Genomic DNA, 27,822 nt, shown 5'->3' with positions numbered 1-27,822 from the left:
AGCTGGGCGGGGCAGGCAGCAGTATATAAATTAGAGGGGACTAGCGTGGTTGGGCAGGTGGTCGATAAATAGAGGGGACTAGCCGGGTTGGGCAAGGGTTATGCGCAGGTTGAGTTTTACTCGTTCCGCACATCACTAGTTAAAATCTCTTTGCTTACCATGAGATAAAATAAAATGAATGCCTCATAACCAAAACCAGTACAATCACCACAGTATTATGTAATTTATTATTAATTTCTTCTCAAATAGTCAGTATAAACATTGTGATGCCTGCAACAAATGCAGTATGCTCAAGTAGTCATGGTCAGTGCAGGTAATCTTCCCACAGAGGGTGGCCTGACACCTTGTGTGAGTTCTTGAGACTGTATCAGATCTCTTAAGCGTTTGATTTCCAGTCTCTGCATGTCAATAATCCTGTCTGTTTCTTCTTCTGAATTAAGTCGTAAAACTCCAACTGGGTGCAAGCCTTCACTGGAAGATACTGTGGAAAAGGTACAATAGAGGGATGGTTTTAGGAATCTGATAAGCATTACAAATACAAGTAGCTAGTAGAATTAACTCAAAGGGCTCTGGCACACGGGGAGATTAGTCGCCCGCGACAAAACTCCCTGTTTGGGGGCGACTAATCTCCCCGAGTTGCCATCACCTGCCATCCCACCGGCGAAAATGTAAGTCGCCGGTGGGATGGCACACGCGGCGGCGCGATTTCGGGAAATCGGCGAAATAGCCTCGTGAGGCAACTTCGGCGATTTGCCGAAATCGCGCCGCCGCGTGTGCCATCCCACTGGCGACTTACATTTTCGCCTGTGGGATGGCAGGTGATGGCAACTCGGGGAGATTAGTCGCCCGCAAACAGGGAGTTTTGTCGCGGGCGACTAATCTCCCCGTGTGCCAGAGCCCTAAGGGCTGTGGCAGATGGGGAGACTAGTCGCCCGCGACAAATCTCCCTTGTCGTGGGCGACTAATCTCCCTGAAATACCATCCCAGGCGAGTATGTAAATTGGGATGGCACTGGCGATTTACGCTGGTAGGATGGCATTTCTGGGAGATTAGTCGCCCGCGACAAGGGAGATTTGTCGCGGGCGACTAATCTCCCCGTGTGCCACAGCCCTAAGGGCAGGGGTACACGGGGAGATTAGTCGGCCGTGACAACGAAGATTTGTCGCTGGGCAACTAATCTCCCTGTGTACCCCTGCCCTAAAGCAACTGGACTTTCTTGAGTTTCTTGAAAATGTTTCACCACTCATGTGATTGGCTCCATCAGTTCAATTGAGCGGTAGGGAATCCTTGGCATTTAAACTTTTAAGGTAGTACAGTCACAGACATCAATTCACAATCACAGTGGCGAAATGTTTTCAAGAAAACTCAGAAAGTCCAGTTGCATTAGACATAATTCTACTATACTATTCTATGATACTGTATATCATAATCTGGATGAATGAGACTCTTCATAAACATATTACAGATAAAAGATAAACAAAAATTCATACCTTTGAGTTCTGTTGCATTGTTCTTACGAGTCTTTTTATTTAACCCCAGAATGGCCTCCAAGTCATGGACCTTTGTGCGACTGAGTTTAAGCTCTCGACGCAAGTCATTAATTTCTTTTATTAAGGTAACATTTTCCTGTTGGAAGCAAACATATAAATGACTGTGGCTTTGTGCTAACTGTACACACATTTGCTTCATTCTTATGGATGTATTTCTACCTGCATGACTCGCACATTGTCAGTGCGATGAATCTCAGTGTCTTTTGCAAGTTTCTTCTGTAAGGTGCTCAGACTGCGCTCAAGGTGCTCCCTTTGACGGGCATATTCCCGTTGTATGTCAGCATCAACGCCAACAATTTCTGCCTATATGACAAACAGCAAAATATAATGTTACAGAGCAAAAAAAATTAAATAAATATGAACATTATTTTTCTCTTTTTTAAAAAGGACTTTTTCTCCTATTTTTGGGAGATTTTCCTGCCCGCAGTAGTACATATTTCCCGGGGCAACAAATCTCCCCATGTGCTATTGTCATTATGGGCCTCCATCCCTACTGGGCCTCTCTTGCTTCTGTAAAGAATATTACAGATTCCATGTGCAAAGTAAAGAAAGTGTTTGTGCAAACATTTGTGAGTCCATATTTCTAAACAGCGGTATTAATGTTATACTATGGCAAGTCATTTTCAGGAGATTTGCAGTAGTGCGGTAGTGCAGATTTAGCTGTGGGTGACAAACATTACCTTGCCACTTAGGCCAATAAAAATTGTGACAACAGTTAGGTAATAATATACCCAAACAAGTAAATTACAGTATATAAATATACATGATGTCCTTTAATTTTCAGGTTTACTTGTAGAATTGTTTTAATGATGAATTAGGGAACATTGATTTGAGATTGCCTTGAAGTATAAAAAGCACCTGTAATTGTTTTTTTTTTTTAAACTTTTTTTTTATTGATTTTTTTCACATTATATATAAACATACAGATGTAAGTGTGTAAGAGCATGAAAAGGAGAGTAACAGTGATTATGTTATAAGATACTCTATACATGATCTAAATATGTAGACAGACATTAACGTTAGGATGATTTGCATTTAACAATGGTTTATTGTGACCCAATTCTGCATTTATTTCTCTGAATAAATGTAAGGTTTATTTACCTATGTAATAACTTGTACCTAACTAAGAGGTAGGGCCAGACAATGTAGATGATTAGTATATCCTACCTAGTACATGGTTTTTCTTCACCATAGCAACAAAAAAGCACAAGCATGGACATGGATATACATTCACCATTGTGTCAGTTCAATAAAATATGATGAGTGCACATACACACGAGAGCCCTGAAATCAACACCTGCCTTGAGGATGTGGGTAAAAAGTATAGCAACTTGCATCTGTTTCAATATTTGCTTTAATAAACTTATCTTATATAGTAGAGTTAAATCTGGTGTTGCTGGGTGTAATTAAGAACAGAATTTGAAAACCTGGAGCCCATATGCAGAAAACTATAAGGTAGTGACCATAAATAAGAAATACTCACTACATCACTGTCTTGCACGTATTTAGAATACAGCTCCCGGATGTTATCTTTCAGCATCTTGGGCTCCTGGATAAAGCCTACACAGTTATGAAGGTCAGTCTTAAATCTTTTAACAACAGCTTCTATATCACGGACCTGCAGAGACAAGATAGTCATTTCTGGCCTAGGTAAAAGAGACTGGTTATTTCATTATGGAAGGCATAGTGGTCTCCAGCCATTTTTATTTGTGAACCACATTCAAATTTAAAAAGAGTTGGTGACTAATTCCCAGCATATCAAAAATCTTCCCCATTAATTTATACATTTCATTGAACTGCCACATTTCTTAAAAACGATATATATGTTAATTCATGTGTCAGAAGGCTTGAGCAGGTGTACATTATTTTGCTCCATGGGTGTTTAGCAGTGCTGAGCTTTAACACCCCTTCCAATCTGTAACCCCACACCAAACTGCAAACAGGAATCAAAGAGTCAGATATTTTTTTAAATTTGATTCAGTTTGTTCTAACTTAGAAAACAATGCTTTGTTACTGTAACATACAAAATACGAAGAAAAATTGTCTCAGATACATATGAAGTGTTTTGTACCAGCACTTTTTATATTGCCTAGTAAAAAATGGCATATTACTTAATGTTCATGCATTGCAAATATGGTTTTGTAATTGTTTAATAAGATATTGTTCTGCATTTTTGTACTGTATCTGTTTTTCTGTGTCTTATTTAATTCATTATATTTAATAACTGGGTACTCAATCATTAAATTGTGTATAAAATTATTTGATTGTATTGTGTCTATTACTTAAATGGAAATTTATAGAGTTTTGGCACTTTAATGATGGTGTGTTTTATTTTTAACTGAATTCCTAAAAGCAGCAGTTAATCTGAATTATAAACTCTGGTGTTGCCCTTTGTTGTTATCTATATACCATATAGAGGGGTTTTTTGTGATATTCTTTTTTCTTTTATAACTAATTATGAATTAGTGTACAATCTAGTTCAAACTCATAAAAATGCAAAGCTTCCATGAGACCATTTTATATTAAAAGAGGAAATTCAAGTTACATTTTAGTATGTTATATAATGTCCTATTTCTAGCAACTTTGGAGTTCATTAACCTTCATTAATCATTGTTTGATATTTTTGGAATTATTTGCTTCTCTCTTGCCACTTTCCAGCTTTCAAATGAGCCACTGACAATTTTATTATTGTTACTTTTTATTACTTATCCAGCTATTCAGTCCCTCTCTTATTCATATTCCAGTCTCTCATTCAAACAACTGCCTGCTTGCTAGGGTAAATAGGACCCTAGCAACCAGGTGGCTGATGAAATTCCACACTGAATTTCCACACTGTCTGCATCGTAATAAAAGTAAATTTGAAGGTGAACTACCCCTTTAATGGGTTCATTACCTTGTGTGACAGAAAGGGATAGGCAGCCTCACTGTTTTACAACATTATTTCCAAGAACATTTTTCATTTGGTTCTAAATCCTAGGTCTTGTTTTCATAGTATGTTCAGACTTATTATGTCCATAAAAACATAGGTTTTCTTTACAACCATCACACGTATACGACCATAAATAAAACATTCCACATTAAGGATTTAGGAACATATAGCACGATAACAGTTTGCAATAATAATGCCATTTTTGTACAGAGACAGACTGTATAAATCCTGTACAAAGAAAACTTCTAAAAAAGTCATGTGAAACCAGCCCAAGTCTAAAATCTTAAAGCAAATTACTGAGGTGAGCACTTTTCAAATATATGCTTTGATTTTTGTGCAAGCCTTTAAACTCACATTCTGAAGGACACATCAACCCAAAAATATTTTTTTGCCTAAAAAAACACTTCACATAATTCTAAGCAACTTTTCAATATGAATTTTTTTAAACAGTTTTAGTGCTTTATAAACAATGTTGCAAAATCCAGTCTCCTCCAGCAAGACAGGTCTGTCAGTCCGCTGGCTTGTGTTTTAAAATCAGAGCCACCAGGGCAGAGAACAGAGAAGGACAGACAAGCACTTCTATTAATAGCAGTTATATATACAAATAACTTTAAAACCATTACAGATTTGCTTAGAATTATGTTTTCTTTTATTAGGCAAAAAAATGTTTTTTAAACTATACAGCTATACAGGCATGATTTTCACTGAATTGTTTCTTTCAGATAACCTGTACCTTCTGTCTCTCTTTATGCATCTCACGATCTGTGGCTTTAAGCTTCTGTTTCAGTTCAGCAATATTTAAATCCAGTTGTGAGTTTTGTTTGTGGAATCTCTCCAACTCTGACTCCATCTAGGCAAAAATATGAAAGAGACATGCCACAAGGCCAACCATAAATAATAAAGTAAAAAAATTACAAAATCAATAAAGAAAAGAAGGAAGAAAACACAGATACCATAGACACAGAACCAAGTCTGGATCAACCATTTGTTTGGCCATAGACATAAATATCTGCTTTATCTGACCAGGTCTACTCAACAAGCCCATATGGGAAACTTTAATGTAACTGCACAAAATAGCACAAAATAAATACATTGCTGACTGGTTACTAAGACATACAGAACTAAAGCATTTTTGTACTTTAGTAACTAAATGAAACACATAAAATACTGCATGAAACTGTGGCAAGACAGGACACTAAAGGGCAAATTTATCAAAATGTGAGTTTAGAGCTTAATACATAAACACTCACCTACATTCTATTCATTCCTATGGGATTTTAAGAAGCGTATTTATCAATTAGTGAATTCTAACTTTCACCCAATGATAAATAAGCTTCTAAAAATGCCATAGGAAAGGACAGAACATGAGTGAGTTATGTATTAAAAATCACATTTTGATAAATCTGCCCCAAAGTGGCATACTGAGCTTTTATTACATTTGTTCTTCTTGCTGAGTTTGTAATGCAGCAGCAGAAAATAAGACAAAATGATATTTGCTAATGGAAATGTACCTTATCATGGTCTATGCATGTCTTTATCAAAAAAAAACTATACCATCAGAATGCATACTTAACCAACAAATAATGTACAGCATAGTAAGGAAGCTATTAAAAAATCTTACCACATTGGCATATATATCAGTATATATTGCCCTTTTACATTGAGCCACCATTTAGTGATGGGCTGTGTGCTCCCTCAGAGATCACATGACCAGAAATAATGCAGCTCTAACTGTAACAGGAAGTAATGTGGGAGCAAAAGGCAGGACTTTGTCCATTAATTGGCTGATGGGACCTAATATATGTGTGTGCCCTTGGTTTGTTTGTGTGCACTGTGAATCCTATGATCCCAGAGGTGGCCCTTAGTACTTAAAAGGTCAAATTTTTTATTTAGGATTATTGCACATACCACTAGAAAAGTATATTTTTTATGAAAATGGGCTATCTCAATGAAGCAATGTGTTTTACATATAGGCTGTTTTATGCAATATATTTATACAAAATGCAATGTTTAGGGGTTTAGTTTCCCTTTAAACCAATAAGTTGTGTACAGGGGCGGGTATGGACCCAATGGAGCCACAATCTATGGCCCCTCTCGTATTGACACTCAGTATGCTTAAATTTATCAGAAACCAAATAACCTGCCTGTATGTTTTTGGAGTGTAAAAGGAAACCTGAGTACCAGGAAGAAACCACACATAAGACAAGCATACATACTCTCTGGTTGGTGCTCTGATTGGAATTGAATCTAGGATCCCAGCAGCAGTGCGATCCATCATTTCAAGTACCAAGCATATCCTAACTAACAAAATAATAGCTATACATGTATCTGTTTTCGTAAATAACCAATATATTTGGGGTTGGATTCCCTTTAATATAACCACTGATACAGATGGGGAAAATAAAAAGTTCTAGGATACAACTGCACTATGGAGAAATGGTGGACAGGAGAGGAACAGGAGCTGTGAAGACTGACAAACACCAAAAAGTGAATTCGCTTAAATCTCACCTCCTGGATCTGCTCCTTCATCTCCTTTATCTCATTTTCCCTTGGCTCGATCTGTTTCTTTAGTTCCTTAATCTTATAATCCAGCACAAATTTAAATTTCTCTAATTCTTGATTCTTCTTCTTAAGGTCATATATTCTTTTCTCCTGTAAAAAAGTCATACAGTTAAATCTGGAATTGAAGACCTTTTCTGTGGCCCATATTTTATTTTAAATGTAATTTTTATTGATCTAAGTAAGAGGCAATTATAATAAGTTCTGTTATTTTTGCTAGAATTTTAGAACATAATTCAGAAAGAATGCTATACAGAATCTGGTTGCTTCTCCTTTTAATGACTTTGGTTGTAGCACATTTAAGATTCCAGGAGTTAGAACTTACTCCTAGGCCCAGAATGTTAGGGATTAGAGTTGCAAATGTATTGATGTGTTAAGCCAAGTGGATAGGTAGGTTGGAAACATTAATGCCCAAGGGACTAAAGGTGGCCATACACTCTAAGATCCGCTCACTTGGCTAGTCGGTGGGCGATATCGGGCTAATTCGGTCCCTGAGGCCAAACAATCGAATTGAAACGGCGAGTATAGGCGTCCGTCGGCTCATCAACGAGCTGATGCGGTCCCTGATCTGACTAAAAATCAAACCTGGCCAATCGAGATCTGGCTGATTTCAGGCCAGATGTTGGTCGGGCAGGCCCATCTTTAGTGCCCATACATGGCCCGATAAACTGCCGAATCGGTCTAATGGACCGATATCAGCAGCTAGAATCGGCCTGTGTATGGGCACCTTAAGTAAGAATTATGATTTAAGCCAATCGTTAAAGCTTATTGGGTAGTCATTATTTTAATGTTTTTAATACAACACATTATCTTTTTTGTTTAATTCTACTTTTCTTTGTAGTGCTTGTCCAGAAAATTTACATAATATGGAGAATAAAAAGCAAGTAGGAATACTTCTATAGTTATAAATATGACATTGTGTCTGCAGTGGTATGATGTATTGCACTTACTGAGAATTTTGTTGGTAGACATTTTTATACCACTTGAAAACTTGACTATGACCATAAGGGGCCAGTAACATATATATAACATATATAAGTGGATTATACCAGTGTGATGCTTTGCCATTTTGAGAAAGGGCTCAACTCTGAAATGCTGCTGTTAGCATGCCAGGTGTACAATAAAAGTTGCTTAGATGATGCTCCTTAGTAAAGCTGCTATTTTGTAGTATTAAATTATGTTTACCCAAAGATGTATTAAATGTTATTTCACTTAAATGCTAGGCATCTGTCCTTACCTTATCCTGTATGGTCTCATCCCTTTCCTGAATTTCTCTCTTAAGCCCCAAAATGTCTTTTTCAAGGGATTTAATAACTCCTTGCAATTTCTGCTGTTCAGCTTTCATCTTCTCAATGTCAGCTGCACGCTCCTCAATCTCCTTCTGCAGGCTGCTGAACTGAAGTGTCAGTAAAGATGTTACATTCAATAATTGAAAGACACAAGAGTTGGGCATAACAGTAGGAAAAGACTTCCTAGCAGATACTGGTTAAAAACAGGGGTACTACAGTTCATTTGGGTTCACATTTATCCTAATATAGGTATAGGATCCCTTATCCGGAAACCCGTTATCCACAAAATTCAGAATTACAGAAAGGCCATCTCCCATGGACTCCATTATAAGCAAATATTTCTAATTTTTAAAAATGATTTCCTTTTTCTCTGTAATTATAAAACAAAACCTTGTACTTCGTCCCAACTAAGATGTAATGAATCCTTATTGGAGGCAAAACAATTTCAATATTTAAATGATTTTTAGCAGACTTAAGTTATGGAGATCCAAATTATGGAAAGATCCCTTATCCGGAATACCCCAGGTCCCGAGCATTTTGGATAACAGGTCCCATACCTGTATATGTTTTCAAAATAAAGAATATTTTCACCATTGCTTAAAGGAGAAATTAACCCTAAAAATAAATATGGTTAGAAATGCCATGGTTATATACTGAATTTACTCCATCAGCCTAATGGTACAGCATGTCTATAACAGTATTGATCCAGGCCTTCCAAGAGCTTCCAATCTTGTATTTTGTTGAGAAGCTCAGCTTAGGAATTGTTGCAAATTATCAAGCAGAACATGAGGTTTGTCTGTCATATAAGCAGATGTTACAGGGATGAATATTAAATTCTTATGCTAACTGCACTGGTTTCAGAGCTGTCAAGTACTAATAATCTGAATTATTTACTAATCAGCCTTAAATTGTGAAATGTATATTCTATATATATACAGTATATTATGAGTCAGTCCCTAAGCTCAGGTAAGTGACACCAGCACAGAGCATGTGCAGGGAATCAGTAGAAAAGAAGATGGGGAGCTACTGGGGCATCATTGGAGGCACATATCTTCCCTGCCAAAGGGTTGTGTTTGCCTTGGGCTGGATCTACTGTACAACATTTCTGCCCTACTTATTAAGTTAAGCTTTAGGTCTCCTTTAAAAGGATGTGATATTTGAAACATGGAATTGTTCAAACAACTGCCTGTAACTGATTAAAGAAAATGCAGGATTGATGAAGACACATTTTTTCTGTGTACCTTTTTCCTCATGATGCCACTCTCTCCTTTCAAACGAAGTGAAGATTCCTTTTCCTCCCTCAGACGTCGCTCATACCTTATCTTCATATCCTGTATCTCTCTGTCCCCATCCTCTTCAATCTGCTTCTTTGTCTCTTCAAATTCTCTAAGGTGTTGACGGGATTCATCCTGAGTCTAAAAGTGAAATCAATATCGGACTAAGATAAAATACCAGGGGAGCACACTGTACAGTAAGCAATTTAACATTTTGGACTTAGAAATAAAAATAATATTGAGTAAAGGCCACATTTTCTCAGACAGTATGTCCTTCTTCAAACAATGTAAAAATGTTACTCAGCAATTTCTTTAGGGAGTAAGAGTTATTCAGAAGGCAACAATAGACAAAAGAGTATCATACATGACGCTTGGTTTTAAACTTTGTTGGCAGGACCTTTCAAATAATAGTTTGACAAGCTGGAAAGATACATTCAGGTCAGTCAGGCTTGTGCCATATAGTTCTACTAGAGAGTGCCTCCAATTAACTTTGCAAGCAGCTAATCTCACTCTGCCTACCCAGGTAAAACAGTAACCGTGTTGATCATGGACACGCTAAACCCTTACCAGCTGAAGAACAGACATTTTCTCCTGTAATTTTGCTTCATAGTGTTCGGTTATCTCTTCTAAGGCCTGGATCTTACTCTCCTCCAACTCATGAAGCTGCTTTTCATACTCTTCTTGCATGCGCTGCGATTTCAGTTGCAGCTCCTGGTATTTCTCATACTCCAGAAGCAACTTCTGGCTATTGGATGTTTCTGCAAAGGAGATTGAAGAATAAAAACAAATGTATATTTTTCCACTAAAATTGCAACAGATGGCATATGTTTTAGTGCAACAAATGCTGAAGAGCTGGTTTGTCTTCTCTGCACAAAGATGTTTATTCATATCTCTGTTCTGACTGAAGCCCTCGAGCTTGTGGTTACATTACTCCTTGCAACAAAAGCTTAAATTAGTATTTCTTTCCCCAACCTGTGCATCTTGTTGCAGTACTACTACCATGATTTTCATGGTGGTTATTTGACCACGACGTGTCACTCACGGTGTAAAAAGTTTAACAGCAGATCAAGATGTATAGGTAAGATGACACCAGATGTAGATGGTATAGGTAGAGAGATGGCAGGTATTTATGATTAGAATGGATGATTGAAAATGTAGATAGTGTAGGTGCAATGTCAGATAGCACAGACAGCATGTTAGCAGTAGATAGTGTCTGTAATGTGAAAGCAGGTGTAAATAGCAGAGGATCATTAAATGTATTGGTAGCATGCCAGGAAACAGATGTAGATGGTTTAGGGAGAATGGCAGCAGAGGTAGATGGTGTGCTAGCGTGATGGAAGGTACAGATACCATAAGTAGCATGGCAGCAGCTACAAATGATGCTGTGTGATAGCAGGTTGTGATGGTTTAGGTAGTGTAATGGACTTCTGTAGGTTCTGTAGGTAGGATTATGAACAGTAGCATATAGTAGCAGCAGATATAGATCTGTCTGGTAATAACTGTAGAAAGTGTAAAGGTCAGGACTAAGGGCAGAATGTGGCCCACCAAGAGATATTTATGGCCTGCAACATAGGGGTACTGTAGAAGTCACTTACTAAACCCCATGGTTCACTGAAGTAAAAGAAGTACACACTGAGTAGTAACAAAACAAACTTCTGCACTAGTCTCCAATGTATTAAAAACTAAAATAGCAATGAAAACAATAGTTTTATGTCCCATGGGGAAGTTTCATAGGGTTACGTGTATAACGTAGGATATTAACTTTTCATGATATAAACCACAATAAATAAATACAAATAAAATGTGTGCTGTGTAGTGGTATGACAGTATGTATTAGGAAAGCAGAATAGCAGATGTATATGACCACTGTGTTGCCTTACCCAGATCCTGTATTTCTCTCGACTGTTTCTCCAGCAGCTCTGCCACATCTTCTTGGTGTTTAATATCTTGTCTCTCAGAATCAGTTTTTAAAATCTGAAACATGGTGGGAAGGGGATAAGCAAAGAATTTAACTTACACAAACTTCTAAACTAAAAATAGCAATGGTACCAAAGTATTTTTAGTAGTTCCTAAATCTCCCAGTGTTATTTTTGTACTCTTCCCTTTATACCTGGTTTGTAGTTTTTAGTACTTCCATTTCTTGAATAAATTTTTCTGTTAGCTCCTTCAGCTTCTCATTATAGTTCATGTCCTTGAGTCGTAGCTGATACTCATTCTCCATCTTTAGCTCCTCCACACGTGTCTTTAGCTCCAACATCACTTGGTTCTATAGAGAACATCAGAATACACTAGCTGTTATTCTTACAGAAAATCTGTATACTTTTTTTTAAAGGGGAACTAATGGTAAAATACAAGTTGATTTTTGTTCTAATGTTTTAATCAGGCAAGTTTAATTTGAATAAACATGTATTGATCCCTCCTAAGTGAAACAGGAAGCTGATATTGCTTTTAACGCTTCTGTAAACCAAACATACATTTGGCTGCCAACAACCAATATTACAACTAAAAACCCTAAGGTGGGTCCTTGTATTAATTAAAACACCAGACTGCTAAACAGCATGATTATCTGCCATTGGGAAAAAATGTTTTGAAGAGGAAACATACTAATAAACTTTATTATATCAGAACCATGAGGAAAAAAATATTCTGGGTGCATATAGAGCAATTTATGCATAGAAAACTTTCTTAAACACTCTACAAAACTATACCCTTAACAGTTGTTTAAGTCACAGGTAAGAACATTTCTTTATGTTTGGTTGCTTTTTCCATCTCCATTTCCAGTACAGTAAACATGCATGACATGATACAAAAAAGAATTAGGCAACAAAATGCCATAGACTTTGCTTTTAGCTGCTTCTGTTAAAAACACCATTGAGATTAGTCTTAATTTTTTGGGAATTATGCAAAGTTTCTGCAGCAAATCTTTAGAAATAAATATTGGTGAAGAATGAAGCAAATCTTTAGAAATACATTTTGGTGAAGAATGAAATTCTGTTTCACCACAGACCAATGTTTCTTCCCAATATAATAGCCTAAAATATATCATGGCTCCCATGTTGTTTTACTACTAACATATTTGCACTTTCATAACATGAATTTGACTTCATAAGTCCAGTGTTCCAACCTTACCTTTTCCTCAAGGTCAGACTTGGTGATCAGCACCTCCTCTGCATACCCCACCTCTTTATCTCGTTTTAACCCACGGCCCTCCTTATCAGATATTTTCCACAGAATCAGACATCCATCCTCAGACACAGACAGGAGATATTGGTCATCAAAGGTCACAACCAACTACCAAGAAATCAACAAGTTACATTTCAGTTTCAGGGAATCCTTGCATGTATTTTGTTACCCTAAAGGGCATTCTAGTTTTGTATTTGCCCTATATACAGTTTGTTTTAAAACCAAAGACAGTTAATAAATATACTTTCAAAGAAAATGACTTAATGTGAAAGGCAGGTTGTGCTGTAGAATACATGATAAATAAAAGAGTTTGTTAAAGAAGTCACACGGTGTCACTTACTCTGGTCACAGGCTTTGCATGGGCTTGATATTCATTGAACTCCTTCTGCAGAGGTAAAGGGTACTTCATGGATCTGATAGTTCCTAATGATGTGCCAGTAAAAATCATTCGACCAGAATGAGAAACAGCCACTGCTGTATAAGTCACATCAAAGGAGGGGATTTCACGCATAATCTGCAAGACATAACAGTTGTAAAAGCCTCACTTATCCAAATAGCAAAGGTGTTGTTCACCTTCCAAACACTTTTTTCAGTTCAGGTGTTTTTAGATGGCATCCTAGAAAAAAAAGACCTTGTTCGGTTGCTTTCAGTTTATTATTTTTAGTTGTTTTTCTAAAACTGAATCTTGAACTTTAATGTTCCTCTCTCTGGTGTTTCAATCTGGCAGCTCAGTAATCCAGATACTATTTGGCATATTAATCAATACAGCAACATCTGTGGAATGTTAGCAGGAATAATGCTCAGCAGGGCCAAAAGTAACAAATGTATCAACTCGTGTATCAAATAAGAACAGATTACCTAGTCGGTGACACCACCTGCCTGAGCTGGTGAGAAATTAATCTTTAGACTTCAATATTAGATAAATGGTCAAAAATAAAAAACAAAAAGCATTTGAAAAATGTCTTAGATAGTCTGGTGGACTATCTAAAAACAAACTGTAAAAAGTCTTTGGAAGGTGAACAAATACAAAACATAATAAATGCAGAACTCACAAATGTTGGTTGCAAAATGTATTAACAATACCTTTTAATTGCCTTTTAAAAATTATTATAGCATAATTGTGGCTATTGCCCATGATTGTCACTTAATGTGTCTGTCATAACCAGATGTCTCAGAAACAGACATTTCAACTATATCATGTTAAATATTATTTCCTGCGAATGTCAATATTTCTTTCAAAGAGACAGCAAAGTAAGAGGAATTACCTTACTGTGTATGCAAAGCATTCCTTGCTTGTGAATCTGGTAATTAATATGCCTGTTCCACCATTAATTAACTAATACAAAACCACTGATAAATAAGACTTTCATTGTAGAATAGTTTAAAGCTAAGGAGCAGATATACTAAAACCTTCTTTTCTCATTTTTTTTGTTTTAAATTTGAATAAACTAATTCCCGGGAAAAAGTACGTGCAGGACAAAGTTGCAGAAAAGTCACAAAACTGCAACTTTTTCAAACTGTCACACATAAAAACAGCGTCAGAAATCTGAAAACCTCGAAAGTTTTGAAGCAAATAAGGATCCTCCTGAGAAAGGAAGGGAAATCTGCCATTAACTTCTTCATGATCTCAACAAGTTTTAGCTGACAAATTGTCAGATTCCAATTTTTAGCTATTTTGTTACATAGTAAATCTCGAAAAAGTTGTAACTTTTAGTGCTAAAATATCTAAAAAAAAATTGACTGTTAGCAAATGGCCTAAATGTGGTACTGTACTTAGCATTTATTGATAAAGACTCCTTGGCATTATATTTCATGTATTAAAGGGATTCTTTCATGACTTTATGGTGTTGTTTTTATTACTAAATTACACTGTGTATATTGTAAAGAATCTATTCTACCATTTAAAATGTTATTCTTGAACCAACAAATGCATTTTTTAGTTGTAATATTGGTGTGTAGGCAGCCCTTTCAGTTCATTGTGCCTAAACCTGAGCTTTCAAAAAGCCAGCACTGTACAAAAGCACTGCTTTTAGACTAGCTCTTATTTTTCCTACTCAATGTAATTGGAGAAGTCATGGCCAGACTTGGGTGTTTTACTACTGAGTGGTTTTCTCATGTCTACAACTAGGTGGGACATTTTTAGCAGTGCCGTGTCAAGGAGTTGTTTTCTTGTTACCTTCCCATTGCTCTGGGGGTTACAGAGCAATGAAGTTTATCAGTCACATGGCTGGGGGCACCTGGAAAACTAAAAAAAAGTCTAGCCCCATGTTGAAGTTACTAATAAATAATAAAAAATGTATTTGCTCTTTCAATGCACAGTTCTGCTGGAGGAGCGCTATTAAATGATGCATTTTGTAAAAAAAAAAAAAAACATGTTTTCCTGTAATAGAATCCCTTTGTACGATGTAAAAACATACAGGGGTTGATTCACTAAAGGTCGATAAGCATTATTGCATGTTTTTTTGCATTAAAATTGACGCAATAAATAACGACCGATTCGTCTAAGTAATTTCGCATGCGTTAAATCAAGCACAACTGCAATGCGTTAATTTTAACGCATATGTTAATTCGCGCGGAGAAATAATACTAACGCATGATTCACAAACACATATGAAGCGTTAGACGCGCTAAATATCGCATTATTCTGTGCGAAGATTAATACCTACTTGGGGTAGGCGGTACTTAAAGAAAATTGTGGTTGGTGAGCTTTTGGCAACACAATATGGACTTTGCAGTGGGATTTTTTCAAGTATGTGTTGGCCCTAGAGTGATGCATCCTCCAGTTTTCAGCAAAATGGTCATTTTCAGAAAAGTAGTTTTACGAACGTAATGGTTACGTGCGTTAAATCGTGCGCTAATATAGCAAGCGGCAAAATATATTGCGCGCAGCGGGAATTAATTGCACATGCGGAAAATAATGCAAGAAAAACGCTCATAGCGACTTAACACAAAGAACATCGCGTCTAAATTTTGAAGCCTGTCCTTTTAGTGAATCGTGCGTTAAGTTGCAAAAAATAAGAAGCGATAAAATTTTTACCACATGCTATAAATAGCGCTCGTTTTAACACAATTTAGTGAATCAACCCCACAGTATCTTTTGGCCATCTTGTCTTAATACTGTCACACGAAAAACTGTACAATTCAAAAATAGCTTGCAAAACTGTTCTGCTGTATAAAAATCAATTCATGTACTTGAATTAAAAAAAAATAAAAAATGAAATCAAAATGATTAATTATTCAGAGTATGGGTATATGGGACATTAATAATGATGTTACCTGAGAATCACTGATCTCTTTTAATGTTTGGTCAGATCCAACAGCAAAGATGGTTTTGGAATCAGATGACATAGCCACTGAGCTGTAACTACAGGATTTCAGAACGCACTCAGACTCCCTTTTACCCAAAAGAATGTTCCACTCATAAACAGCCCCATCAAGACCACAGGACACAAGCTTACTATCATCTGAACTCCATGCAACTGACCGCACCTACAATCAAAGAAAAGACATAAGCAGCCTAGTCAACACAGAGATTTAGTTTCTATGTATTCATTGATTTGTGATGAAAGGGCTAAAAAAGGTCTCATCATTTTGATATGCTACACTAGTCAAGGACAAAAAAATTATTATTATTTATAAAAATGTAATTTCATTAATATTATTGTTCATTGACTGCACCTCTATTACTTCATCCACAACAATTTCAACATGATTCTACAGAAAATTTATAAATAGATTAAGCCTGTTCTGTATAATTGCAACAAGCACACAGGTTATTACATACACCTTTTAATATAACAGTGCTTATGCACTGGTATGTACTTATCTCATAATAATAATTGGAGTGGCACTATTGGAGAAAAAGTGTCAGCCCAAAGATTGGGCCACTGCAGCCTAAAGATTAATGCCATGACCTCAGAAACTATAATCAGAAATTTCTATTTGATGGAAACTTACTGGCATGCTGGAGGTATCACAGGCAGTAGTAACGGAAGAAGCTAAGTATTTTGTTTTGTGCTGTAATACTTCCACCACAGACCTGACTCATGAATAAGATACAACATTTGCAGTAAACATACATTAATATATAACGTATATATATATATATATGCATTATATAAATATGTGTAGGTAATATATACATACATGTTTAGAATACATTCTATAGAATGTATAGAATATGATACATAATATGTCTAATGTGTAAATTTTAAAATATGTATTATGTAATATAATGTAATATGTAAGATATGCAGTATGTAATACAGATCTGTTTTTCAGATAATGGGCCTTTCTGTAATTTGGATCGCCATAAGTCTACTGAAAAATAATTTCAACATTAATTAGACCCAAAAGGATTATTTTGTCTCTAATAAGGATTTATTATATCTTGGTTTGGTTCAAGTACAAGCTACTGTTTTATTATTACAAAGAAAATTATATAAAGCTATAACATATGCAACATATAAATATGAATTAAGTAATATGTAAGTCTTTAAAACATTGCTTTGTAGGTATACACAACAGTATATCCCCCTTGTAAGCAAGGAGAGGCATCGCAAAGCAAAACCTTTATGGCTGAATAAAAGTGTTATTGTCGAGGTTGGTAAGAAAAAACGTGCTTTTAGGGCATTCAAGTTAGCTGGGACAGCGGAAACTTTCATCAGGTACAAGGAAGCAAATAAAGCATGCAAAAAAGCTATCAGGCAAGCTAAAATAGAGATGGAAAGGGATATTGCAGCTAGGAGTAAAAAGAATCCAAAATTATTTTTTAATTATGTGAATAGTAAAAAAATGAAGCAAGAAGGGGTGGGAACTTTATTATCACGGGGGGGTACGTTGGTTGATGAAAACGGGGAAAAAGCTGAAATTTTGAACTCTTATTTTTCATCTGTCTATACATCTGAGGAGCCAGATAATGAAGGCTTCCCTTGTAATATGCCCAGTTCTAGTAATTTAGCTACTGACGCATGGGTCACTCGGGAGGAAATTCAAAAGAGACTTGAACATGTAAAGGTAAACAAAGGTCCAGGGCCGGATGGGATTCATCCCAGGGTATTAAATGAGCTGAGCGCTGTGATTGCCAAACCTCTTCACTTAATTTTTCAGGATTCATTGAGGTCTGGCATGGTGCCAAGAGACTGGCGGATTGCTAATGTGGTGCCGTTATTTAAAAAGGGATCCCGTTCTCAGCCTGAAAACTATAGGCCTGTTAGTCTGACATCAGTAGTAGGAAAACTTTTGGAAGGGGTAATAAGGGATAGGGTACTTGAATACATTGCAGTTCACAATACTATTAGTTTGTGCCAGCATGGTTTTATGCGTAACAGATCTTGCCAGACTAATTTAGTTGCCTTTTATGAGGAGGTGAGTAGGAACCTTGATGCTGGAATGGCAGTTGATGTCATCTACTTGGACTTTGCTAAAGCGTTTGATACAGTACCTCACAGAAGGTTAATGATCAAATTAAGGAATATTGGCCTAGAACATAATATTTGTAATTGGATAGAGAACTGGCTGAAGGATAGAGTACAAAGAGTGGTGGTAAATGGAACATTTTCTAATTGGACCAGTGTGGTTAGTGGAGTACCGCAGGGGTCAGTCCTTGGGCCTTTGCTGTTTAACTTGTTTATTAATGACCTGGAGGTGGGCATAGACAGTATTGTTTCTATTTTTGCTGATGACACTAAATTGTGCAAAACTATAAGTTCCATGCAGGATGCTGCCGCTTTGCAGAGCGATTTGACAAAATTAGATAACTGGGCAGCAAACTGGAAAATGAGGTTCAATGTTGATAAGTGCAAAGTTATGCACTTTGGTAGAAATAATATAAACGCAAACTATCTACTGAATGGTAGTGTGTTGGGGGTATCCTTAATGGAGAAGGATCTAGGGGTTTTTGTTGATAACAAGTTGTCTAATTCCAGGCAGTGTCATTCTGTGGCTACTAAAGCAAATAAAGTGCTGTCTTGTATAAAAAAGGGCATTGACTCAAGGGATGAGAACATAATTTTGCCCCTTTATAGGTCCCTGGTAAGGCCTCACCTTGAGTATGCAGTGCAGTTTTGGGCTCCAGTCCTTAAGAAGGATATTAATGAGCTGGAGAGAGTGCAGAGACGTGCAACTAAACTGGTTAAGGGGATGGAAGATTTAAACTATGAGGTGAGACTGTCGAGGTTGGGGTTGTTTTCTCTGGAAAAGAGGCGCTTGCGAGGGGACATGATTACTCTGTACAAGTACATTAGAGGGGATTATAGGCAGTTGGGGGATGTTCTTTTTTCCCATAAAAACAATCAACGCACCAGAGGTCACCCCTTTAGATTAGAGGAAAGGAGTTTCCATTTGAAGCAGCGTAGGTGGTTTTTCACGGTGAGGGCAGTGAGGTTATGGAATGCCCTTCCTAGTGATGTGGTAATGGCAGATTCTGTTAATGCCTTTAAGAGGGGCCTGGATGAGTTCTTGATCAATCAGAATATCCAAGGCTATTGTGATACTAATATCTACAGTTAGTACTAGTGGTTGTATTTATAGTTTATGTATGTGAGTGTATAGATTGGTAGGTGTGGGTTAGGTGTGCTGGGTTTACTTGGATGGGTTGAACTTGATGGACACAGGTCTTTTTTCAACCCTATGTAACTATGTAACTTTAGGGGCAGAAGTGGTTTTTGTGCGACCCTTTAGGTGTGATCTTTAGGATTTAGATGGCTTAGGGCTGTGACAGACGGGGAGATTAGTCGCCCTGCGACAAATCTCCCTTGTTGCGGGCGACTAATCTCCCCAAAATGCCATCCCACCAGCTAGAATGTATATTGGCGGTGGGATGGCATACGTGGCGCATTCTAGCCGGTGGGATGGCTTTTCGGGGAGACTAGTCGCCCACGACAAGGGAGATTTGTCACACGGCGACTAATCTCCCTGTCTGTCACAGCCCTTAAAGGACACCATGTTGACCCAGTGCTATTCTCTCTGATTGCAATGTTTGGTGTAAATAAATGATCTTCCTCTTTGCATACAAAGATAAAATAAATAAAAAGACCATTACTTTACCTATCTGCAGTCCACCATTAGACTATCAGACATGGTGGAGGTTGAGTAGTGCATGAGTGGCAATAAGGTGATTAGGTGTATGTAGTATTAGCTTCACATAAATTCAATATTTTTATATTTATTTATTTATGTATAGTAAACAGGATGTCCTTAACAATAATACTTTCCTTTCCTTACCTTTCCATTGTGACCCTTGAGGTTAGTGATATTTTCAAAGGTTGCTGTGCAGTAAATGTGAATTACATTGCCATTCACTGCAGCAAAGAGATGTCCCCCATGGCTAAAAGCACACTGCAAAAATAATGTAAGAGTCTTTATCAGACAGATGGTAAATAAGAGGTATAGAAAAGAATGATTTCTCTGATTAGCTCTTTAGTGCTCACTGCAGGTCTATTTATACATGTAGAGAATGCAGAATAAATGAGAAGGAAGTCATATCAGAAAACTTTATACAGGTACCAGGTATATTCTGCCTTTGGTCCTATGCACACTCAAAAGCCATGGGGTTTAAAGTTTATTGACACCAGAGTAAACATACCTGGTTTCGACTATTAGAATATATGATTTATATTAGTCTATTTAGTATGAAATTGAGCATGTTGTTTTTTGTTTTAAGCATGTTGTCAGCATTATGCTGGACAGAAGATACCTCTTTGCAGCCTCGAACAGTGAATTCTTTGACTGATCGGATGTCATCAATCAGTAAGTTCATAAAACGTAGTTTATCAGAAAAGCCCACAAGTACGTATAATCCAGAAGGGTGCAGAGAGACACTGTAAGCTTCCTCTTGGTATTCTTTATACAGTTCTAAAGTGCTGAAAATAAAGGGATGATTTTTTATAAATTTAGTTTAACAGTATACTAGCTTTATGTAATACACATCAAAACGATGTAGAATACTTCCATGCTCCTCCTGCTTTAAAATGTAGATTTTTTTTTAAACCTTGGTATTTTAGAGATGCCTCAATGTACATTTTGGGGGAGATTTATCAATGTTTAAGTTTGATTTTTTTTTCAAAATTCAAGTTCTTTTGCACTAAAAAAGAAATTGAATTTGAATTATGTTTCAAAAACTCAAATGTCTGTTATTTATGAAGTGCAAAAAAACAGAAAACTTGAATGTAAAAATTTGCCATCTAAAAGCTTGCGAGTTTCTATAGAAGTCAATGGGAGTCCGAGGCAAAGTCAAGCCATATTTGGAAACTCAAATTTTTTCGAGTTTTTTATTCTAATGAGTTTTCCTTATTAATAAATAAGCTAGACACAAATATGTGAGTTTACTTGATTTAGAAAAACAAATTCGGATTCATAAACTAAAAGATAAATAAACAACTAAATTGCAATGACTTAACTCTTGACTTATCTGTTGGAACAAGAGGGTGAAATGCCTATCGAAAGAAAGAGTAAGGGGGGTACTGTGTGGACATACTTGTTTTCAAAATTCCAAATACGCACTGAGCGATCTAGTGAGCAGGTTGCTATTAGGGGTTTGCGGACACAGATGCTAAGCCCAGTAATAGATGAAGAATGCCAGGATTCAGTCAGATACTCAAAGTAGGCATCCTCACCCTGCAACAAAAGAACAGCATTTTGTGGTAACATACTTCACTTGACATATGAAGCCAAGAATCAAAATCATTACCTAGAACAGTGCTGTCCAACTGGCGGCCCTCGACCCCCCTCTGTGTGGCCCCCCACCTGTCTGGCTGCTTTGATGGCTAACCTTTGTGTAAGCTTTAAATGGTATCAGTAATGAGATTAACTGGCCCCCTGCATGGTTATCACCTCAGATTCAGGCTGTAATCCCTCTGCTATAATCACCCACATTGTTCACCTCTTCACACCGCAGGCATTTTATGTACTGCCTGGTCTATGCTGCCTGTGTATAGGCAGCATAGGGTAGGCAGAGTATAGCACATAGGCAGCATAGGGCAGGCAGAGTATGGCACACACAGGCAGGGTACGGCAGAGTATGGCACACACAGGCAGCATAGGACAGGCAGAGTATGGCACCCACAGGCAAAATAGGACAGGCAGAGTGCTGCCTGTGTGTGCCATACTCTGCCTGCCCTACCCTGCCTGTGTGTGCCATACTCTACCTGCCCTATGCTGCCTGTGTGTGCCATACTCTGCCTGTCCTATGCTGCCTGTGGGAGGTGAACCTGTTAGGGGTTTGTTCTGGGAGTTTGTTAGCAGTTGGAAATAGCCATTAAATGGTCCCTAAGGTGTGTAATTATATGCTGGGGGTTGCTGTGCTATCCACAGGGGAGGTGGAGGCATATGGATTTAAGGGTGTGTCTTAATATGTCATAATATAATTCTTTCACATGTGAATGATGGTTGATATCCCTGCAGCGACCATTGTGATAAAATGGGTGTGGTTTAAAGTGGGTGTGGTTTAAAATGGGGGAGTGGCCAAAACTGGCTTCCATTAGCGGCCCTCCACCATGTATGCGAGAGAAATTCCGGCCCTCAGCACCGCAGAAGTTGGACAGCACTGACCTATAATAATAGAAAGAGAATCTTGTAATGGCCACTCAGAATTTCCTTTAATAAAAGCAAGAAGCTCACCTTACTAATTTCAGCAGAAGACAGGGCAATGCTGTATAACTGACCCTTATTAGTGCTAATAAGTACCATCTCTTCTGATGGGCTAAGGCACATGCACACAATTTCCTGCTGTTCAGATTGGGTGGGGTCAGTGCTGTACTCATCTTGAGGAATCTAGATAAAGTCAAATGTTTATATATATATTTTTTAAAAATCTGAATGATACACATACAATCTTTATTCTCAGTGACTTCAAACTGTTATTCTTAATCCAGCCTATTAAGCATACTTACTCTGATATCACGGCTCCGTTTATAAAAATCTTTGTCTTCTACCTTCTCAAACATACAGACTTTGCCAGGCCCTGCAGAACACAGGAAACCTTTGGAGTAGGCCAGAATTGCATTGATGCGAACAGGGGCTGGAGCTGCATGTTCTGCAGAGGTAACCCTGAAAACAAAACATGAGGACAGTTCAGTGGATCTGTATATCCTTTGCAATTTTGGAAACCAGGAACTCACTACAAAAATACTGACAGCTGTCATAACAAGGTCTCCGGTCCTGAAATGGGGGCCACAGTTACTATGAATAAAAGTCAATAAACAGTAAAAAAAAAAAAAAAGTACCAACTTCCTTTGCTTTTGCCTGACATCTGTTTTTTAAATAATCAATATATAAATAAATAAAATTACAAAGCCTTTAGAGCTTGTCCTACCTAAGTTTACACTGTAAGCATTTTTACCTGTACTGCAATTTTTAGTCAGTTCTCATAGGTAGGAATTGATGTTGCATTTGGGGTTCTGATTATATTTTTTCCGGAACAACTAGGTGAGCAAAACATCCCAAATGATTTTGTGTACCCTAGCCCTATAATGATCAGTAACATCATAAAGTGAGAATATATACAGATATTTTTTCATAATTAAAGTTTGTATCTGATCATCCACTTCCTACCTGCCCTTCTCTGTGTTGAAGTGTGATAAATGTGCTCCAGCAAATATGGTTAATATAAGTAAAGAAATAGACTCTTGTAAACATAAGGGCACTTAAATCACTTGAAGATAGTTTTGCACTTCCACTGTAAAAGGTGGCTAATATAACTACTACTTACTGAAGCTCTTGAGAATAGGCACTGTGTTTTTCATGGTCGGTTTGCCCAGATTTGCTGCCAATGTTTATTTCCCAACGTAGATCACCAGATTCCCATAGAGAAAGCTTTCCATTGTCTGTCCCACAGATGACACGATCCTCAGACAGCCATGTATGACAAAGAAAGTTCTGAGGTTCTACCTTTTGAAAGTTGGTTTGCTTCATATTACCTTCTAGATAGCGAAATAACTTGAAGACACCATGCCCTGTAGTACAGATTTGTGTATTGTCCTGGGGGCTGAAGCTCACCTAAAAAATATCCATAGCTTGTAAAATAAGATGACAGAGCACATTCCCATGTATGAGATTGCTATTTAGATAAACTTTGTTCAAGAGATGGCTCACTGGCAGCAGAAGTGCTGCAGATGTATGTGCATATCAGGCATAGTACTCAGGTAACTGATGTATATCACTGACTTGAGCCCTAGCACTATGGTAGTCCTGTTTTTCACTACAAATTATACAACTATAAACTACTAAGCAAGTTAGCAGTGAAAATATGCAAAAAATGTAATGGTTACGAATATTTAGAAATCAAAAAATTAAACATACTATACCAAACGACATAAAGGTGCATCCCAGTGTCACATGGTCCCCAGGAGGGCGGAGTATGGGGACCATGTGGCACAAAATGCATCCTTATGTCATTTGGTATAGTATTTTTAATTTTGTAGTTTATGTATGTATGTTCAGAACATGAGGTACTGCCTGCTTAAACAGACTGACAGAAACCTCTGTGTAAAATGTCTCTATATAGTAAAACACAAGAGATTTTGTGTAACAAGTAAAATAAAATGTGTGCACATGAAGAAAATTTGTGCCAATCAAAATTAAAGAAAATAAATTACCTGGTATATAGGATTACTGTGTGAGTCTGGTTTAACAGTTGCCATTACTTTTTGTTTTTCCCACATCCAGAAGATAATTTGCCACTCTGGAAACCCAGACTGTGCCACTAAATATTTGGAGTCTGGGGAAAACGCAATGCTAACAAATTCATGTGCTGTCAAGTCAGGTGCACTTAGCACTTTGCGCTTCTTAAATGGCACAGAAGCCAAATCGTAGATTGTGACTGTAGCTTTTTCCAGACCTTTCTCAGACATGGCAAGGTAACGGCGGTTTGGGCTGATTGCTAATGCTTGCATCCCCTGGCTTTTCTCTGAGCCTGCAAGTACAGACAATGGCAACGATTTTAGAGCCAGAAAATAAAAATGACTTACTTGTGTGCAGGTTATGGTAGTAGTAATAAACTCAAACATAGTGGTAGCCATTTAAAACCTTGTCCCGCATAATGGTTAGGCCATGAACCCATCATTTATATAGTACTGTAAAATAACACCTACATACCTGGAATAAATTTTTGCCATTTTTGGTCTACGTTATATTTAACACAGTTGTTACCCGATGGAAATATGATAGTTTGTTCATCAAAGTAAAAAATATTATTAGTTACAGGAGATCGAAGGCCAAAGATGTAGTGAGACTGGGCAACAATCACCGACATGCTGACCGATTAAGCAAGAAATCTCTGGAAGACAAGATAGTTATTTCTGTGTTAGGTTGTAATCTTATGAACATAAAACTATGTTAAAGGGATAGTTTGGCTTTCCTCCAACTTTAAGTATGTTATATATATCTTAGCAACTCTTAAACTGGTCTTTAAAGAATTTTTTAATTATTTGCCCTTTTGTTCTTCTGTAAATCTTTTAAATAGAGGTCCTGTCCCCAGCTGCCAATAAACTATTGCTCTGTGTGTCAACAATTATTTTATTACTTTTTATTACATATCTTATTTATTTAGGCACTGTCCTTTTCATATCTCAGTCTCTCATTAAAGCACCTGATTTGTTGCTACAGTAAACTGCAACTGCACCCTAGTAAATAGACAGCTGCTAAAATTCCAAACGTTAAACTGTTGATATAGAATGCATTAATAAATAGAATACTACATAATAAATAGTTACCAAAATATGCTAGGGCAGTTGAGGGGGTTTATGGTGGTGGTCATTAAAGTGGAGTAATACTGTGGTAGCTGTTAGTACATTATGAAAGCTCAGGATTGCTCCTAAAATGACAATTTACATGAAATACCACTTAGACTGAGCCTCACCCACTGGGTTTTTAATGGCCAGGTTAAAATGCTCAAATACGGGAAACCCTGCAATGCACAGCTGAGCCCCAATAAGGGCGAAACTGGTCTGCCTTTGCCTTTGTGAACCCAATCTACATACTGCTCTGGCTGTGCGTAAAAACTCAGTGGGTGGGGCTCGGTCTCAAGGCTATCCCATGTACATAGAAATTTTAGGAGCAATTCTGGGCTTCCTTCCCATAAAGATTTCTGATTTGCATATAAATGACCAAAATTTTGTCAATTGGCAATATCTATGGTATACAAAAGTTCAAAAATTAAGTTGTTTTTTACTTGCTGGCATTGCTGCAAGTGAGCCAGCAACCATTCTATCACACTGACATGCCCGTGGTCTTCATTTTGCAATCAATCAATTTATCTCCAGGCATGAAAGATGTGAAAATGAATTAAGTATACAACAACTAATGATCTTACACATATGTGCAATGGCACCCATTGTGATATACAGGCGCAGTGGCACTCAGTGCACAGGAAGTAGAAATTTAGCAGTGAACGGGTAACGGATAGAGAATGTATTTATGAAAAATTATTTTTTCTTACAAAGCTAGTTTATTATTTGTTGGCCTTTGGCTTCCCTTTCATTTGATGGAGTCAAGCTATTGGGGTTAAGCTAATACTGTAGGTGAAGTATTAGTGTTCCCCTGTTGAAAACTAAATAAACTATAGACATACACCTAATGGGCTATGATCCACACCTAGGATTTCTTTTCAGGTACATAATTCCCAAAACTTACTGGATATTAGTAATAGTAGTTAAAATGTACCCTTCATATATTCTAAAGTGAAACTGTACAGAGAATAATACAACCCCTACTGTAGAATTTAGGATATTATAACTCACTAAGGAGTTCCATGACTGTATAAAAGCAGGAGCCCCAAGGCCAATTGCCATTAACTTTTAGGTGACTTATAATATCCTCATATTTAACAACAGTGGAGTAGATTATTTTTTATAATGCAAAAGTTTCATGAGTCATGTGGCACAAATTACATCACTAAGGACTGATTATAACCAATGACATTAATAAGCACTGTTTATACAGTGAATTACACACCCCCTGTTGTGAAATATAAGTAATTTATAAGTCATGGCTCTTATTTATTATAAAGATTTATTTTACAGGATGATCATAGAAATTGTGCATTATAACCTACTTCTGAAGAGCCACACTGAGCTTCAGATTAAGTAAATTGTATGCCAGTATTTTGTGCTATTGCTTGATAGGAGATACGATAATATTAGATACTGATCCAAACAAAATAATTGTACAAGCCTAAGAAGATTTGTTATTCATGTAAGTACAGTGGCTATTTAGAATGGCAGAGAAAATCGACAAGGGCCATTTCTATTATAATGTGCTCAATGTTCAAATAAACTTTATGATTGTAATTGTGTATGCGCAGCCCCTCCAAACCGCCCCTTGACGGGACCGGCACATAGACTGCACTTTACTTCTCAGTAACATATCGGTTATTCTATGGAATCAGGATAATATGACTCGGCTCAGTGTGTCACATATTACCAAAGTTGGACTGTGTGTGGCAGGATTAAGCAATATTTTCAAATAAGACTTGGTACTTGGACAGAACAACCTTTATACATAAAAAATACTATTATATATTTGACAACACCTTTGAATAGTCCTATAAGACAAATGTAAAGGAGAGGTTAAGAAATGGTGGGATTTGTGCACCTATCAGGTTAGTCAGTAAAATATACAAGCCATTAGCCCGTAGATTCATACTGTACCTCTCGGTGCGCTCAGAACTCGCTGTATATGACTGTTGCCATGGATACAGGGACGCTCCACATGTTAGAGACTTGGCCGATTGGAATGACGGGTAATGTAGTCTCCCAGTATCATGGAGGGAGACTTCCGTCTTTCTAAAGACTGGTCCCAATTTAGAAGTTCCCGGCCCCTACCCCATTTCTGTGTAGTGTTTCTCCCAACACAAATATTCATGTGGTACGGTTTAATACTGAAGTGGTAGCACAAGTAATACATATTTCAAACAGAGTCAGTGGTTTGTTTATGAACTGAGCCACTCGGAAATTACTTCTACGCTGCTAACTTATTGACACTTCAGGCGCACTGGACGTCGGGATTTGTAGTTGTAACTTGCACACGTGACACCCTCGTAC

General features: G+C 37.3%; 1 protein-coding gene and 1 long non-coding RNA gene across 2 annotated transcripts in view; one reads left to right on the top strand and one right to left on the bottom strand.

Annotated features, from left to right (window-relative positions):
• The window catches only part of LOC116410421, a 33,440-nt gene extending 10,618 nt beyond the window's left edge, over positions 1-22,822 (top strand). The window contains exons 2-3 of the long non-coding RNA XR_004222386.1: positions 20,448-20,533; positions 22,733-22,822. This is a non-coding gene — a long non-coding RNA (uncharacterized LOC116410421). The remainder of the gene's footprint in view (positions 1-20,447; positions 20,534-22,732) is intronic.
• On the bottom strand, positions 200-27,528 carry cfap57 (cilia and flagella associated protein 57). Its single transcript, XM_002931606.5, has 23 exons — positions 27,430-27,528; positions 24,878-25,058; positions 24,379-24,695; positions 23,493-23,779; positions 22,675-22,831; positions 22,403-22,555; positions 21,261-21,400; positions 20,481-20,646; positions 20,009-20,122; positions 16,061-16,273; positions 13,125-13,298; positions 12,731-12,892; positions 11,712-11,867; positions 11,482-11,575; positions 10,169-10,359; positions 9,569-9,742; positions 8,276-8,434; positions 6,988-7,131; positions 5,213-5,329; positions 3,034-3,168; positions 1,710-1,853; positions 1,491-1,626; positions 200-481 (listed from the first exon to the last, which is right to left on the bottom strand). Exons 2-23 carry the CDS (start codon positions 25,032-25,034, stop codon positions 291-293), a joined length of 3,681 nt encoding a protein of 1,226 aa, XP_002931652.2. The 5' UTR covers positions 25,035-25,058; positions 27,430-27,528; the 3' UTR covers positions 200-290.
• Between the last annotated feature and the right edge of the window lie 294 nt (positions 27,529-27,822).

The sequence above is a fragment of the Xenopus tropicalis genome, chromosome 4 (genome assembly GCF_000004195.4).
Source record: "Xenopus tropicalis strain Nigerian chromosome 4, UCB_Xtro_10.0, whole genome shotgun sequence".
In the NCBI taxonomy this organism is placed as follows: Eukaryota; Metazoa; Chordata; class Amphibia; order Anura; family Pipidae; genus Xenopus; species Xenopus tropicalis.
This window is presented reverse-complemented; position numbering and strand designations above follow the sequence as displayed.

Bases quoted from the DNA above. Each gene is read 5' to 3' on its own strand.
- cfap57 (XM_002931606.5), bottom strand. From the start codon at position 25,034: ATGTCGGTGATTGTTGCCCAGTCTCACTACATCTTTGGCCTTCGATCT. The intron at 20,123-20,480 runs GTATCTTCTGTC...TTATTTTTGCAG, and splicing joins CTGTTCGAGGCTGCAAAGAG to TGTGCTTTTAGCCATGGGGG. The intron at 7,132-8,275 runs GTAAGGACAGAT...ACTTTTTTACAG, and splicing joins ATGAGACCATACAGGATAAG to GAGAAAAGAATATATGACCT.